General features: G+C 40.0%; 3 protein-coding genes across 3 annotated transcripts; all 3 read left to right on the top strand.

The window, feature by feature from the left end:
* The first annotated feature begins 256 nt into the window (after window positions 1-256).
* LOC111392278 lies at window positions 257-1,429 on the top strand. Its single transcript, XM_023017584.1, has 3 exons — window positions 257-287; window positions 563-707; window positions 803-1,429. The coding sequence occupies exons 1-3, from the start codon at window positions 257-259 to the stop codon at window positions 1,242-1,244; spliced, it is 618 nt and encodes a 205-aa protein (XP_022873352.1). The 3' UTR covers window positions 1,245-1,429.
* A 1,862-nt stretch (window positions 1,430-3,291) lies between these two features.
* Window positions 3,292-8,016, top strand: LOC111393275 (exocyst complex component EXO84B-like). The gene is made up of 7 exons (XM_023018728.1): window positions 3,292-3,899; window positions 4,062-4,159; window positions 4,808-5,855; window positions 6,019-6,471; window positions 7,007-7,189; window positions 7,378-7,514; window positions 7,610-8,016. The coding sequence occupies exons 1-7, from the start codon at window positions 3,741-3,743 to the stop codon at window positions 7,983-7,985; spliced, it is 2,454 nt and encodes an 817-aa protein (XP_022874496.1). The 5' UTR covers window positions 3,292-3,740; the 3' UTR covers window positions 7,986-8,016.
* A 2,514-nt stretch (window positions 8,017-10,530) lies between these two features.
* Window positions 10,531-11,372, top strand: LOC111392285. Its single transcript, XM_023017595.1, has 2 exons — window positions 10,531-10,714; window positions 10,822-11,372. Exons 1-2 carry the CDS (start codon window positions 10,531-10,533, stop codon window positions 11,370-11,372), a joined length of 735 nt encoding a protein of 244 aa, XP_022873363.1.
* Window positions 11,373-16,161: the final 4,789 nt, after the last annotated feature.

Consider the following 16,161-nt stretch of genomic DNA (forward strand, 5'->3'; position numbering starts at 1 on the left):
CACAACTATAACATCGTCTACCACCAGACTTATCCCGTCCCTTGCCCTTCATCTTACCACCTTCATCACTCGAGTCACTACTCAAATCATCGTTATTTTGAACTCTACCCAAATTCATTTTTTAAACTTCATCCCACTCCTTATCATGTGTAACTCACCACTCCTCTTATCTTCATTTTCAACCTTCATTCAAATCTCCTTACTCCTAAGCGAGTTTACGACAATCTCGAGAGTCGATGTACCTCTACCATACTTAATGGCATTTTTAACTTCCTTATATGACTCAGGCATAAAATTAAGCAAGATTATAGCCTTGTAAGTTTCAGATACGGTTTCTTCACAGTTAACAATATCTTGGACAAGTTTATTGAAAACATCTAAAATGTCATCAAGATCCTTTGAATGATCCATTTTAAAACTGAAAAAACGCTCAAGAAAATAAAGTTTATTGGAAGTGGATTTAAGCAAATTTAGATCTTCCAACTTTTTCCAAAGATCTTTTGTGGTTTTCAGTTTTCCTACTTTTCTCAAAATAGCGTCAGATAAATGTAAAATGATTAAGGTATAAGCAAGCTCATCGATACACAGTTTCTAGTAGAAATTGCAAGATTTGGAGGATACTTGTCCGATGACATAATAAACGCCTTTTTGGATATCATATCCCGTCTAGAATCATCCTTCATTTCTTCCGGATTTAATCCAGTGAGGTAACTTCTGATGATTATAACAATGAAAATTTTAGAACTGATGATTGCCTGTGTCGCTGGTCATCAAAACATAAGTTCTTTTCTTCAATTTGCAGGGATTTGAACGACGAGGGATGGCCTGGAAATGCTGCTATGAAAGCTCTTGAGAAGTTACAAGAACTTGAGAAGAAAGAATTACTAGAAAATGAAAATAGTGATACCCATGGAGAAAAATCACTTCATGCTGATGTTGCAAGATTATCGACTGATTTCATCAGGTCAGATCAAAATTCAGTGACAGAAAATGCCTCCGAATTTGCCATTGATGCAGACACAGAGATGATAAGAATCGAAGCAGAAAAAATAAAGATTAGATCCCGGGATAATAGATTTTTACTGGACGAACGTAGTGATGTAGGCGACGATGGAGATTCTTGCCAAGGGAATACGAGCATTCAATCTGATCATGTTGAGCTAGGGACAGGTACGTACAAGGAAGAAGAGTGTTTACCAACAAGACAAAGAGAAGCTCCTGATCCGAAAGAGCAAGTTGAATGACTACATATCCGTTTCTAGTGGAGATGATCTGTTAAGTTTCTTATGAATGAAGCTATTTTCATTGATTTGATACATGGTACATTGGTGTATATATAATAAACCAAGAATATGATATCTAAGGAAATACAATTATGTTTGGGCAAAATATTTTGTAAAGGGAAATAGATTGCATAATTATATATGAACTCCTTAATCACAGCTAATATGATCAAACTATTCATTGCCCGAGCATAGAGGTGTAAAGCATAGGGGTTGCGAATCCAACGGATGGACACTCGAAACGTGGCAAAGCTCACAATTTCAACATCAACAATGTAAATTCAATTCTAGTACAATCTTGATCGATGAGATTTGCCTTTGTTATATAAACCTCTGATCATTATACTAAAATATCCTTCATTTTTTGTTGTTAGATTGAAAAATCTCCTTTTCCATTAAAAATACCAACTTCGAAATGTGAAGACATTTTTGAAAAACTAAACAATCTATTAGGCAAATAGATCACACAAAGTAATCCTACAACCGCAATATACACTGTTCTAGATTCCAAGGGTTTCGTAAGACTCGCGGTCTTAGATCAAGGGAACATGGGAACTGGTAAGCTCTAGGTATTCTAACAAAGGTAACAACACAGCGAAATTTACGATGCAACAAAATAGGTATATCCAATCAAACGAAATTTCACGACAATTTTAGCACAAAGCACAATACGCTAATTTATTCAAAAATAAGTACTCAATCGCAACAATTAAGAGCAAATAATCCTAATTTCTAACACAAGCAATGGTTGCTAAGCAATGACATCCCCCAACTTATTGTCACCCCACATTGTGACGCGCTAATGCTGAAATTAACAGGTTAAGCCAATTACCAGAGCGGACGTGTCTGAGTCCGTATAATCGAGAGAGATGCGAATCTGCTGCTTTAGGACCACCACTACTCGTCCTAAAGATTCAGCAAATATAACCGTGCAGCCCGCCAAGAAATGCAGTTTGATTTCCAGGGGCAAAATCGTCCAACTTTTTCTGTGTAACCTGAAACAGAAAACTTCCAACACGAAAAATGTTTGAAATAATGTGAGGAACAAACTGCCAGAAAAAAACTTCCCCAGAATCTGCTCCACACGCCCACACGCGCCACCACCGGAGAAGCCACGAGCCGCCGTCGCCCAGACGGGTCGGTTACCAGCACCGCCTCCATCTGCAGATCACGAATCCGGCCTCCGTTTCACCAAAAGACGTCTGGATTCTCCGAAAATTGAAGTTGCAGATCCGATTTTTTTGGGAAAAAATTCTGGACATTTTTTATTTTCTGATTTTTGCCGGTTTTCTGATGGGATTTTGGCCGGAAATTCCACCCCAACCTCTCTCTGATATCAAATGTTGAATAATCGACCCCCAATGGTGGATTTTTCGGGCTCAATTTAACCAATCTCTATCTTATTAAACGCACCCAACAAAGGCTCCAACCCAAACAACGATTCTTATTACGGTTGCTCAACTCAATGTGTTCACAAAAAACACAATATGGTGGCTGCAATGAATCACAAAGAATAGAGGAAGACAGACTCAGTTTAAGGCTCAAAAGAGAAAACTAGAGAAAAATGTAGGCTGCCTCTTTTCAATTGCACACACACGGCTCCTTCACAAATGAGAGTAATATATAGGTTTAGGGTGTAATAATATAATGGGCTCATGGACCAACTAATGGTTAAAGGGGGAACACAAATTGAGCCATCCAAGAAGTAAATGGACCGTGAGCAACATTAACTATATTAAGTTGCTTCAAACAATTCTCAAGTTGTTTTTCGAGTTGAGCCAATTAATCGAGTGTGTTAATAAATATTTCAATCATCGGCCGAAGCCTATGAAATCTAATCCGATTATCCAGCACTGTTTAATATCATCGCCCGGGATTATTGGGTATCAAAAACCCAACAAAAAAGTGCTAACACATTTACAAATTAATATGCAATATTAAGTTGTACTTATCCTGGTATATAGAATTCATCTCCTATCTCCTTGGGCAGGATAAATTTTCATTGCCGACTTTCTTTGAATCTAAGACCATCATAATTAAGGTTGTCTTGCTTTGTTGAGAAGTTTTTATCGGAAATTAGGACTTGAAAACTATCTCGAAATAGGATGATTCATCCGTAACCGTAAGTCATTCGAGAATGTTTATATTTTCACTTTCTTTAATAATTCCAATCATTTCTTGTTTAAATAATACAAATTTTTTCCAACTAATTTTGTATTTAATTAGTAAAATAATCTTTGGGAAAATCCAAAGAGCACTAAAGTTTGAAAATTTCATGGCCTGCAAATCGTTGTCTGCATTAATACACTCACATAGGCGAAAAAATCAAAGCTTGCCAATGGCGGAAGAAAACGACGACACAAAAATCCAAACCTTGTATTTACAATTGAAATGGCACTATCTTGAAAAATTTCAACCTCAATCATCAGCGTATGATCAAAATAAGAGAAATCCTCAATGGAATCGAGCTCCAATTCCACTTCAAGATTTCGATTCAGAGATCATAATCAAGAAATGGGCGATGATAATTCCTCTGAAGGCCACACAAGTGTAGATTATTCTTCTGTAGCTAGCGATGAAAATGTCGAGGCCGAGCTTCAATCCATGACTGCTAAGGTTAATCTAAAGCATACTGACTCTTGAATAATCTACACCTCTAGTTCATTGGGTTGCGATTTTAGTTTCTTTTCCATTCTTACTGTGTATTTATGTATGTTTGTTTGTTTGCGAGTAAGCATTTATTTATCAGAATATTGTCTGTTTATTATGATCTAATAGGGTGTTCAGCATCTATGTTCGGAACTTCTGGAATTGAAGCAGGAGTCGGATTTGGATTTTCAGAAGAGCATCTTTTCAAATTACTCTGCCTTTCTTGCGTAAGTTCTTTAGCGAATTAACTGTTTTTTGTCCTAATTTACTGTTATTGGATTTGCAAAATGGAAAATGGGAATTTGTTCACCAAGGTTACAAATTTTTTGGGGCAGCTCTTGATGTCATTTTAATTTTGTATTGATTCTGTAATGCTCAAATTGTTGCATAAATAATCGAAAATGTTGCTTTGAAATTTGGCGTTTTTGCTTCATTGGAGATTCTCAGGCTTCATATCTTGTTGAAGATATGTATAAACGACATACATTTGGCGTCATCTAACAGTTTAAGCATTTATATCAGGTGATTCAACATATCTTGATCCAAGAATGTGTGTCCTACTTGAACCTGCATCGCTGATGAAACTAGTCTTAACTACAGTACAATGCTTTTCACATTTGGTATCTATTTACCATTTCACTGACTGGCATAAGGTAGCAATAGGGCATTGTGTAATGATGAAATTATCAAAGACATTTTAGTTGTCCCATCTTAGTTACCATGTGATAATTGTTTGGTGTTTCTACTTTAGGAGATCGTGTAGGTTAACTTATGCCCTTTTTTATGCTCGTTAATTGCACCCTTCTAAATTAATCAATTAGGCCCTCAGTGAAACCTGACACTGGTAAACAAGAATTAATCTATTCATATTGCAGAATATTTAAAGAGATAGAAGGCTTGCAAAGTGAACTGCTGCAACTGAAATACCAGGCCTTATCACAGAAGAAGCTCGTACAAGATCTTAGAGATGGCATCGCTTTAAATGTTCTATCAGAAGAAACTATAGAATCAATGCAAGAAGAACCTCTACAAGTGCAAGTATTTTCTCCAAGCATATTGGAGACTCACACTGAAAATGTTTCCGAACTCCTGGATACTCTTCTTTCAGAACACAGGCACGATGATGCTCTTGCACTCCTTGAAATGGAAGACGGGTATTTCAAAAGTTTGCGGTTGGAGCAAAATTTTTCCTCCAATGAGTTAATGTCCTACAACTCCATGATATCAGAGAAGAGGGCTATGCTTTCTGATCAGATCACATTGGTGGCAAAAAATTCCAGGGTGTCTGCACCAGAACTGCAGAAGGCATTGCTTCGATTGTGCCGACTTGGTGATAGAAATCTTGCAACTCAATTACTGCTCCAGTATTATCATTCACGCATTGAATTGGGTATTCGTGATTTGCAATCTTCAAAAGAATTTCTAGACTCGCTATATATTCAAGAAGTAGCAAAATTTGTATGTTCTATGATCTCTCGAGCAGCAAGAATTTTCGTATCCTTAGATGGAGAAACTTCTCCTCATTCTTCGGACCTTATTCAGTGGGCTGGTGAAGAAATTGGAGTATTTGCTGATTGTTTCAATAAATTCTTTGCCTCCATATCAGAAATAAGTGGTCGACTTTCAACAGCCATAGATACTATGCAGATTGCAATGTCATATTGCTCTTTGCTGGAGAGTCAAAAGATCATCCTGCAACCATTTTTGATAAAGTGCATTAGTCCTTGCATCGAAGAAGTATTGCAGGTCCATATAGAGCATTTCAGACAAGTTATTAGTATTTTCACATCGACTGATACTTGGGTTGTTGGTAGATATTTTGGACCCAGAATTATAACAGAAAGGAGGGATGCAATAATTGATCAACAACCAGAGTGCTTATTTCTCACTAACAGCGGGAGGAAGTTTGTGACATTATTTCAGGTTAGTGAATAAAGTTTTCAGGAATGTATATGTGCAGCATAGTATCTTTTTTGCTCGCTATAGTCTCTATACTTTAGACAGTGGAACAACTCTCGACTGGACATTTGTCCTGCCTTAATGACATATTATAACTTGTAACTAAAAAGTTTTCCTATATTTTTAGTCATTCACAGAGGACGTTGCGCCTTTAGTTGCCTTTCAAATGGAAAGTTCAGTTCTGAAAGGAATCATGGACCTCTTCAATGCGTATATTCTTATCCTTGAAAGTGCCCTTTCGGGTGATAAAGACTCCTCAGAAAAAGGAGGTTCCAAAGTGAATTTCCCAGAGACGCCAGTACAGGAAGTTTCCATTTTAGCCAGTTTGTCAACGCTGGTGCAATTTGTCTCCAGCATAGTTAAAAATATCTTTGACGGCATTCACGACCTGGACTTTGGGATTGATAATTACCTGCTGTTCATTCAAGACACATGCAGTCGACTTCGAACTTGTTTTATTGAAGAATTCATAAACAACATAGTATCTCGAGATGTCGACCATCAATGTATTTCAGAAAGTCGCATCAGCTGGCTGGACAATTCAAAAATTTACAATCTAGTTCCCTCTCCAACTCACTTGGTATGCNAATGTATTTCAGAAAGTCGCATCAGCTGGCTGGACAATTCAAAAATTTACAATCTAGTTCCCTCTCCAACTCACTTGGTATGCTCAAGCTTTTAGAAATTGAAGTGTCTATTTATGTAGATTAATTCTTGTACGGCATCCTAAAAATTCTGTGTATTTGCGAGATTATATGCTGAGGGAAGAGATTTTGACGTTTTATCTCGTTATTTATGGAAACTGATTTTTGAAATTGTAGCTGCTTCAGCTTTTCTCTATCTTGTTTCCTGGAACCAGAATAATAATTATACAAATTAAGGTCAAATGGCATAATATCTTAACACTCCATATTCCGTCTTTCTCGAAGTTTTTGAATTTCTAAAATTGTTAGCTTTTCTTGTTTCTTATTCTTCAGTAGAGGGAAGAATTACAATTAAAAAAGGAAAAAAATGTAATTTATTAATATCTTTGATGTGTTTAATGTCGTTCTACAACTATATTTGGTACATGTTTAAGCTTATGAACTTTTGCCTCTCGACTTCTCAATTATCAGGAACTGTATCTAGATCTAAAGAAATTACAAAAGCTTGTTGGGGATGATTGTGTTGATAACAATTGGTTGATGGGTCTTCTCGAGGATCTGGTGGGAGCCACATTTGCGTGGATTTCAAGTAAATCAGAAATTTGGTCAATTAACAAAGAGGATTTGGCTGATCATCACGCCGATTTCATGCAGGTATGCTTTTCCTACCGTTCTAGTATTTAGTCGAATTGCATTAATTTTGCCACCGATGCAAATTATTGATGGAGATGAATGTAGTTCATTATGTATATGGGATTTTGCACTCATGCGTCTTCTATGATCACATTTAAGCATGTACATTTTAGTTCTCTTTTATTAAAATTCTCTTGTTTCCATGGCAGTTTATCCTCGATACACAGTTTCTGGTAGAAATTGCAAGATTTGGAGGATACTTGTCCGATGACATAATAAACGCCTTTTTGGATATCATATCCCGTCTAGAATCATCCTTCATTTCTTCCGGATTTAATCCAGTGAGGTAACTTCTGTGCATTATAACAATGAAAATTTTAGAACTGATGATTGCCTGTGTCGCTGGTCATCAAAACATAAGTTCTTTTCTTCAATTTGCAGGGATTTGAACGACGATGGATGGCCTGGAAATGCTGCTACGAAAGCTCTTGAGAAGTTACAAGAACTTGAAGAGAAAGAATTACTAGAAAATGAAAATAGTGATACCCCTGGAGAAGAATCACTTCATGCTGATGCTGCAAGATTATCGACTGATTTCATGAGGTCAGATCAAAATTCAGTGACAGAAAATGCCTCCGAATTTGCCATTGATGCAGACACAGAGATGATAAGAATCGAAGCAGAAAAAATAAAGATTAGATCCCGGGATGATAGATTTTTACTGGACAAACGTAGTGATGTAGGCGACGATGGAGATTGTTGCCAAGGGGAGACGAGCATTCAATCTGATCATGTTGAGCTAGGGACGGATCCGTAAAAGGAAGAAGAGTGTTTACCAACAAAAAAAAGAGAAGCTCCTGATCCGAAAGAGCAAGTTGAATGACTACATATCCGTTTCTTGTGGAGATGATCAAAATATTCATTGCTCGAGCATAGAGGTGTAAAGCATAGGAGTTGCGAATCCACTGGATTGACACTTGAAACGTGGCAATGCTCACAATTTCAACATCAACAATGTAAATTCAATTCTAGCAAAATCTTGATCGATGAGATTTGCCTTTGTTATATGAACCTCTTATCATTATATACTAGATCAAATTAACCCTTTTGAACTAGTCGATCTTACAAGATCCATAAGTATTGATGATTGAGTAGCTGAATCAACTTTGTAGCAAATTTACATACTAAGTCGATGCATATAAAAAAATTAAAATTGAAAATTCATTTTAGCGAAAATGTCAATGCATATATCGACATAGACACGCCAATGTGTGATGTTTTCAAACAATTTTCGACGTTAATTCAAATAATATATAATTTATTTTTTTAATTTAATAATCTAAAATCTAAAAGAATAAGTTATTTTATACTTATTATTTGACATATAAATCTGATCATTTCTTTTGTATTGAACTGGGGTTTTGCTAGGGTGACCAGCAGGCATCCCTGGAGAGACAGGGCCTAGTAAAACCCTTTGAATTAGGGGTAAAGTGGTAATCGAATTTTAGTACTTGTTTGGTAGGGATTTTAATAATTGATTTTTTGACCGTTAGAGATAAAGTGAGTCCTACTTGTGAGAGAAGAATTCAAAAATGACGGCTAACGGTTAAATAATTTATTTTAATTGGTTTAAAATTTGTACCTGATACTGACATTCCCTGCAACCCGATCACAATATTATCCCGACGACCAATTTAAGATGAACTTGCAATTCCACATATGGAGTGCTCGAGCATATAGCAGTCCCCTGGCTGCTTTACATATTGCGATACTAGTCATCGAGCATAAGCAGTCCTCGAGCATATGCTCCCCTCAACAAACTACGATTGTTGACCCTTTAGAATTCCTATGCAATTAAGACTCTAACTCAACCATATACTTGACTCCCGCAAGGACTCTATCACACATACAATTATGGTATTTGACCAACTCCTTAACTGTACAGGACTCCAACAGATAAGGACATCCAACTAGTTGAGTTCCACTAGGAGAATGTCGCTTACTACTATAAATACAAAATCTTAAGCCATTATTCAAGTACGTTTTTCATTATTCTCCAGTCTATAGCCTTATGCATATAATTCCTTTTCTGACTTAAGTATCAGAGGGGCGACGAGAACATACATCGTTGCCTTTGTTTCAGGTACCAGAAGACTACGATTGTGCTCAATCCAAATCATCAAGATCAGGAAATTTGCAGGTACGATTTTTGGTAGCATCATTGGCGCCGTCTGTGGGAATCGCTACCAAAAACCATGGTTAACACACGATCAGGTCTTCCTCCCGCAAGCTCATCCGCTCCCATCCCTCATCCTGCCAAAGATCAACCGGCTCCTCATGAAGAATCCTCAGGAGTGTCCGCACCTCTGCCAGCGCTCATCACAACCGAAGCCTTTGAAAAGCTCCGTCAGTAGGTGGCCACGCTCACGCAACTGTTAAGTCAAAGAAATTCACATTCGTCGCCAGCGCAGGCGGAGCATGGCGATTTTATGGCTGATGCTCGAGCACGGCCACCAAACCCCGCAAATGGCGGAGTAGGAACCTCAGGTATTCACAATATGGCCTCGAGCTCGAGATCGGTCGCCATGGATTCCGGTGAAATTGTCCGGATCATTCAAGAAGGAATTACAGTTGGCCTGCAATGGAATGCTCGGGGGCCAACAGGTTTTACCCCTAACACTCCATTCACCCCGGAGATATTGTCATATCCCTTTCCCGACAGATTCAAATATTCTCGCATTAAAGAGTATGATGGGATGACCGATCCCATCAACTATCTCAATGTATACACTGATGTCATGAACTTGCAAGTTGTGCTGGATCAGGTTATGTGCAAAGCCTTTCCACAAACGCTAACTAATGGTGCTAGAGATTAGTTCTCGACATTTGAGCCCAACTCCATAGCCTCATTCTCAGATCTGGCTGATAAGTTCTCAGCCTTCTTTGCAAGTAGCAAACGAATCAAGAAGACCGCGGCCTCTCTCATGCAACTTCGTCAGGGACCAACTGAAACCCTACGAGGATTTATGACAAGGTTTAACAAGGAAAGGCTCCAAATACCGGATCTTTACATCACAGTAGCTGTCTCCACCCTCACCTACGTCGTAAGATGTGAAGCTTTCAAGATGTCTTTGTTAAAGACCCCGACGCAGACAGTGATCGAGCTCCTCACCCGAGCTGAAAAATACATTAATATGGAGGAAACACTAAATCCAAGGAGACCTGGTCCTTCCCATGAAAAGATCGAGAACAAGAAGCAACATGGTCCCATCCCTTGGCATGAGCTTCCTCGGGATAAACGCAGGAACGAGGCATCGTCAGTACCTCTCACTTGATTGAACACCTCTAAGACAAACATTTTGATGGAGGTTAAAGATATGAAAGAATTAAAGTGGCCTTCAAGGATGAAGTCACCCCCTGACACAAGAGATAAGAGCGAGTATTGTGAATTTCACCGGGATCATGGGCATACTACAGAGGATTGTCATGCTTTACAGCGAGAAATTAAAACCCTTATCAAAAGAGGATTTTTAAAGAACTACATTGGTCATGATAAACGACCAAGGAATGACCGTGACAATCGGAAGAGCCTGAGGCCGGAAGCAGTGCTCAACCCACTGCCAGAACCTTTAATATTATCGTTGGGGGCATAGCATCCTGTGGAAACACAAGTAGTGAGCGAAAGCAGTATACTCGCCAACATGCTCATACCCCAAGAGAATTCCGTGATGAAGTCAAAGACATCACTTTTGGAGCAAGAGATTTGGAAGGAATTTCATATCCTCATGACGATGCCTTGGTCATCTCTGCGGTTGTGGCTAACTTCGAAGTAAAGAGGATTTTGGTTGATAATGGGAGTGCAGCAAATATACTCTCGCAGGAGGCTTTCGCCAAAATGGGGATCTCTCCCAAACAGCTCAAAGCAGTAAAAACTCCCCTACAGGGATTTGGTGGTGGCGTCTTTATCCCTGAAGGCATAGTCGAGCTCCCACTTACATTAGGAACTGGTAGTACACAAGTGATGGAGATCACACCATTCCAAGCGGTTAATACTCTAATGGCCTACAACATCATTCTGGGAAGACCCCTACCGAACAAGATCCAGGCTATTGTGTCAACTTTCCACCTCGCTATGAAGTTTCCCATAGGTCATGGCATTGGAGTAGTTCGAGGAGACCAAATAGCGGCTAGACAGTGCTATTAACTAGCATCCAAAGAATGAGTGCTGACGTCATGCAACTCGTAGACCTCGAGCTTGAACCAAGGGGTAGATTGGCCCCCATTGAGGAATTGGAAGTGGTCAAGCTCGAGCACGAAAAAGCCGTTACTATTGGTCGGGACCTCAAGGCCAATCTCCGGGAGGGAGTCCTGCAACATTGATGTCTTTGCATGGAAGATGGAGGATATGCTAGGGATAGACCCAGAAGTAGTTGTCCATAAACTTTATCACCCCAGGGGCCAAATCTGTTAAGCAAAGGAAGAGACGGTTTGCGTCGGAAAGACGTGTGGTCATTCAAGAAGAAGTCGGCAAATTGTTGGGAGCGGGGTTTATAAGGGAAGTCCAATACCTCGATTGGCTCGCTAAAATTATTCTAGTGAAAAAGGTCAGGGGTAAATGGAGGGTCTGCATTGACTTCACAGATCATAATAATGTGTGCCCAAAGGACAGCTACCCGCTACCAAGGATTGATAATCTTGTGGATAGCACATCCGGACATAAGCTGTACAGCTTCTTAGATGCTTTCTCGGGGTATCATCAAAGCCTCATGGCCAAAGAAGACCAAGAGAAGACTTCATTCATGGCTAATTCAGCCATATATTGCTATAAGGTGATGCAATTTGGATTGAAAAATGCTGGGGCGACATATCAGAGGCTCATCAACAAAGTCTTCACCGATTTGATAGGGAAGAACATCGAGGCCTATGTGGACGACATGGTTGTAAAGAGTAAGAGGGTGGAGGAACACATATCCAACCTAGAGGAGGTGTTCATCACCCTAAGAAAATATAGGATGAAGCTCAACCCGGAGAAGTGTGTATTCGGCGTAGCTTTAGGAAAGTTTCTGAGTTTTATGATCACTCATCGGGGGATTGAGGCCAACCTCGACAAGATTCAAGCTCTGGCAGCAATGGAATCACCAAGGACCAAGAAAGAGGTTCAAAAGTTGATAGGCAAGGTAGCTGCTCTAAATAGGTTCATGTCCCGAACAGCAGACAGGTACTTCCCCTTCTTTAAAGCCCTCGAGGGTAATCATTGCTTCAAATGGAATGAGGAGTGCGAGAAAGCTTTTCAGGAGCTCAAGCAGACATTGGAATCTCCTCTTATCCTCACTAAACCCGAGCCCGGGGATACTCTGTATTTATACTTAGCCGTATCTCAGAATGCAGTGAGTGGTGTCTTGGTGAAAGAGGTTAACAGGGCCCAGCAACCCATTTATTACGTAAGTAAAGTCCTACTTGATGCAAAAACAAGATACACTTTGGCAGAACAGCTTGCCCTTGCACTGATAGTGGCAACACGAAAACTTCAGCAATATTTTCAGTCACATCCTATTGTAGTGCTCACCAATCAGCCTTTAAAACACATTCTTCAGAAACCAGATGTCTCAGGAAGATTACTGAGGTGGGCAATTGAACTCGAAGAATTTGACATAGAGTTCAAGCCCTGTCCATCTATTAAAGCTTAGGTCTTAGCTGACTTCATTGCAGAACTCACCCCAAAGCCTCGGGGGCCAGAGAGTAGCTCGAGCTCGACCACAGGTGTGTGAAAAATTTTCGTAGATAGAGCATCAAACTCCTTGGGCTCGGGCACAGGCGTCATAATCATAAGCCCAGACATGCTCATAAACATTCAGTGCACATTCAGGTTCGAATTTGAGGCGACCAATAATGAGGCAGAGTATGAGGCCGTCATCACAGCCATAGAACTCGCCATAAATCTCGAGCTCGAAAATATCAAAATTTACAGTGATTCCCAGTTGGTGGTTGGACAAATCGAAGGGACTTTCGATAGGAAGGATGAGAAGATGAGCTTATACTGTTTAAAAGTGCATGATCTCCAGAGAAAGTTCAAGAGTTGTGAAATTGTGAAAATTTCTCGGGCTGAGAATTGTAAGGCCGATGCCTTGTCAAGATTGGTGTTCATGGGAATAAATGGGCTTGACAGGACAGTCCACGTTAGAATTGTAACTGAGCCAAGCATCAACCAAACCATAAGCGTCATGGATATTGATAATGAGCCATTGTGGATGGATCCAATAGTGGACTTCATAAAACATGGCAGTCTTCTAGAAGATCCTCGAGCAGCAAGAAGCATCCGGTCCAAAGCTCTGAGGTATTGCATGATTGAAGGAGTTTTATTTCGCATGAGACTCACACTTCCATACCTCAGATGCCTTAGGCCTTCCGAATCATCTCAGACCCTAGAAGAAGTTCATGAAAGAGTGTGTGGGAACCATCAAAGAGCTCGGGCATTAGCCTTCAAGCTCATAAGGTATGGATATTATTGGTCAATCATGAAGAAAGATGCCTAGGAATATGTCAAGAAGTGTGACAAGTGCCAAAGATTTGGCAATGTCATCCACCCTTCCGCAGAGGACCTCACAAGCATTAGTTGCACAGCCCCGTTTGAGCAGTGGGGAATTGACATCCTTAGTCCCTTTCCAATAACTAGGGGCAATTGAAGTTTGTGGCTGTGGCTGTAGAGTATTTCACAAAGTGGGTGGAGGCTGAGCCTTTAGCAACAATTTCAGAGCCGAAGTTGAGAAGTTTCATTTGGAGATCCATCATATGCAGGTTCGGGATACCGAAAGTCCTCATAACTGATAATGGCAGGCAATTTGACAATGCACAATTTAAAAACTTCTGTTCCAACCTAGGGGTTGATCACCGTTTGACGTCAGTTTCCCATCCTCAAATAATGGTCTCGCAGAAGTGACCAATCAGATTATATTGCAAGACCTCCGAACAAGTATCAGGGATGTAAGAGGTTCCTGGTCTGACGAGTTACCTTCCATACTTTGGACGTATAGAACGTCCCACGGAACTGCCATGGGAGAAACCCCCTTCATGTTGGCTTTTGGTATTGAGGCCACCATCCCTGTTGAAGTCAGGCTACCCAGCCAAAGGAGGCTTGAGCCCGAAGATGTAGGGCGCACTACTGAACACCTCGACCTTTTGGAAGAAGTTCGTGATCAGGCAATTTTAAGAATGGCCTCCTACCAAGACAAAATAGCAAAGTACTTCAATAAAAAAGTGAGGACGCAGAGATTTAGAGCCTGAGACCTTGTGTTAAGAAGGGCCGAAGCAGCAGGTCATGCCCTGGGCAAGCTAGGACCAGTTTGGGAAAGGCCCTTTGAAGTCATACGACCGCTCTAAGGAGGCGCATACAGTTTAAGAGATATATCAGGAAAACCACTTCCAAGACCATGGAATGCCGAGAATTTAAAGATATATTACAAGTAACTTGGTCTTCCAGTTATCAGTAGTCAGGCCTGCGCGTCAAGGTTCACGTTTTCAATTCTCAGGCTTGCGTACCAAGTTTTATTTTTCGGTAGTCAAACCTGCGTGCCAAGGTTCACGTTTTTAGTTGTCAGACCAGTGTGCCAAGTCTATCTTTAAAAGTATAATAAGAATTAAGCTATTTGTCAAAATATGATCTAGCTACAAAAAGCCTTGCCCCGCGCAAGCAATCAAAAAGCATTGCACCGCCCAAGCAACTAAGCCTTGCTCCAACCAAGCAATCAAAAAAGCTAAAGCCACGAACACACTTACAAGTAAACATTCCCGAGCACACAGTGCCCGATCAACGACGTGATAGATCTTATAAAAAGGCCATTATTGTCCTCGGAAAGCACACTATAAGTCAATATAAATACATTGTCATTCAGTCCTCAGGATAAACGGGTATAATATGCTCGAGCCCAATGCATAATGTCAAAAAACGATTTTACAAATTAAGTCCTCGAGATAACTTGTATACATGCTCGAGCCAAACACAATTTTGAAAATGATTGTGAAATTCAGTTCTTGAAAGAGTCATATTGGTCGAGCATGACAAAAATAAATCTTCGTCGTCGGTAAATAAGTACATCAAGGCATCGAGTTGTTAACTCATCTTAAGCGTCAAGATAAATAATCAATCTAGGCGTCGAGTTATTAAGGTGTCGAGTTGTTAACTCATCTTAGGCATCAAGATAAATAATCAATCTAGGCTTCGTGTTATTAAGGCGTTGAGTTGTTAACTTATCTTAGGCGTCAAGATAAATAATTAATCTAGGCATCGAGTTATTAATCTAGGCGTCGAGTTATTAATACATCTTAGGCACCGAGCCGTTTAAAACATCTTGGGCGTCGAGTTTTAAATTCAGCTTAGGCGTCGAATCATTAACTCATCTTAGGCGTCGAGATATTTAATTAATCTAGGCGTCGAGTTGTTAATTCATGAAAGGCGTCGAGATATTAATGCATCTTATGCGTCGAGCTGTTTAAAACATTTTGGGCGTCGAGTTATTATTTCATCTTAAGCGTCGAATCATCCATTACTCGTCTTGAAAATCGAGCTATTTCGATTTGTCCTGATCGACAAGATGCCCAAGTCGTCAGCCATACACCCCATACGTTGAAAAAACATCGATAAAAAGAACATTAACTAAGACCGAGCAAAATACTTGTTCAAAATACAAAAACAGGTGTCGTCATGATCAAAAAGAATAATCAAGAAGTCTAGTCCTCGGTATTCTGGCTTGGCTGATCTTCCTCGACGTAGTCACCCTCGATGTCGACCTTCTCATCATCAACATTCTCCTCGGACTCTGAGAGGGTGAGGTCCTCAGCTACCTGTGGGATAGTCTTCAAGTCCTCGGGCGTTGCGTCTGGCTTCGCGCGAATGAATGCTTGAGCCTCTTTCAGGGCATGAAAGTACGAGCCCATTGCGCATTCGCCCTTGAGCTCATTAAAGACGACAGACTTCTTGAACTCCTCGACTGAGTCAA

This window comes from Olea europaea, chromosome 4 (genome assembly GCF_002742605.1).
Source record: "Olea europaea var. sylvestris chromosome 4, O_europaea_v1, whole genome shotgun sequence".
NCBI classification, from domain to species: domain Eukaryota; kingdom Viridiplantae; phylum Streptophyta; class Magnoliopsida; order Lamiales; family Oleaceae; genus Olea; species Olea europaea.

Coding starts and splice junctions, on each gene's coding strand:
- LOC111392278 (XM_023017584.1), top strand. CDS start 257: ATGGCATTTTTAACTTCCTTATATGACTCAG. Junction 288..562: donor AACTTCCTTATATGACTCAG/GCATAAAATTAA, acceptor AAAATGATTAAG/GTATAAGCAAGCTCATCGAT. Junction 708..802: donor TCCGGATTTAATCCAGTGAG/GTAACTTCTGAT, acceptor TTCAATTTGCAG/GGATTTGAACGACGAGGGAT.
- LOC111393275 (XM_023018728.1), top strand. CDS start 3,741: ATGGAATCGAGCTCCAATTCCACTTCAAGATTTCGATTCAGAGATCAT. Junction 3,900..4,061: donor TTCAATCCATGACTGCTAAG/GTTAATCTAAAG, acceptor ATGATCTAATAG/GGTGTTCAGCATCTATGTTC. Junction 7,515..7,609: donor TCCGGATTTAATCCAGTGAG/GTAACTTCTGTG, acceptor TTCAATTTGCAG/GGATTTGAACGACGATGGAT.
- LOC111392285 (XM_023017595.1), top strand. CDS start 10,531: ATGGAGGTTAAAGATATGAAAGAATTAAAGTGGCCTTCAAGGATGAAG. Junction 10,715..10,821: donor ATTTTTAAAGAACTACATTG/GTCATGATAAAC, acceptor TTGGGGGCATAG/CATCCTGTGGAAACACAAGT.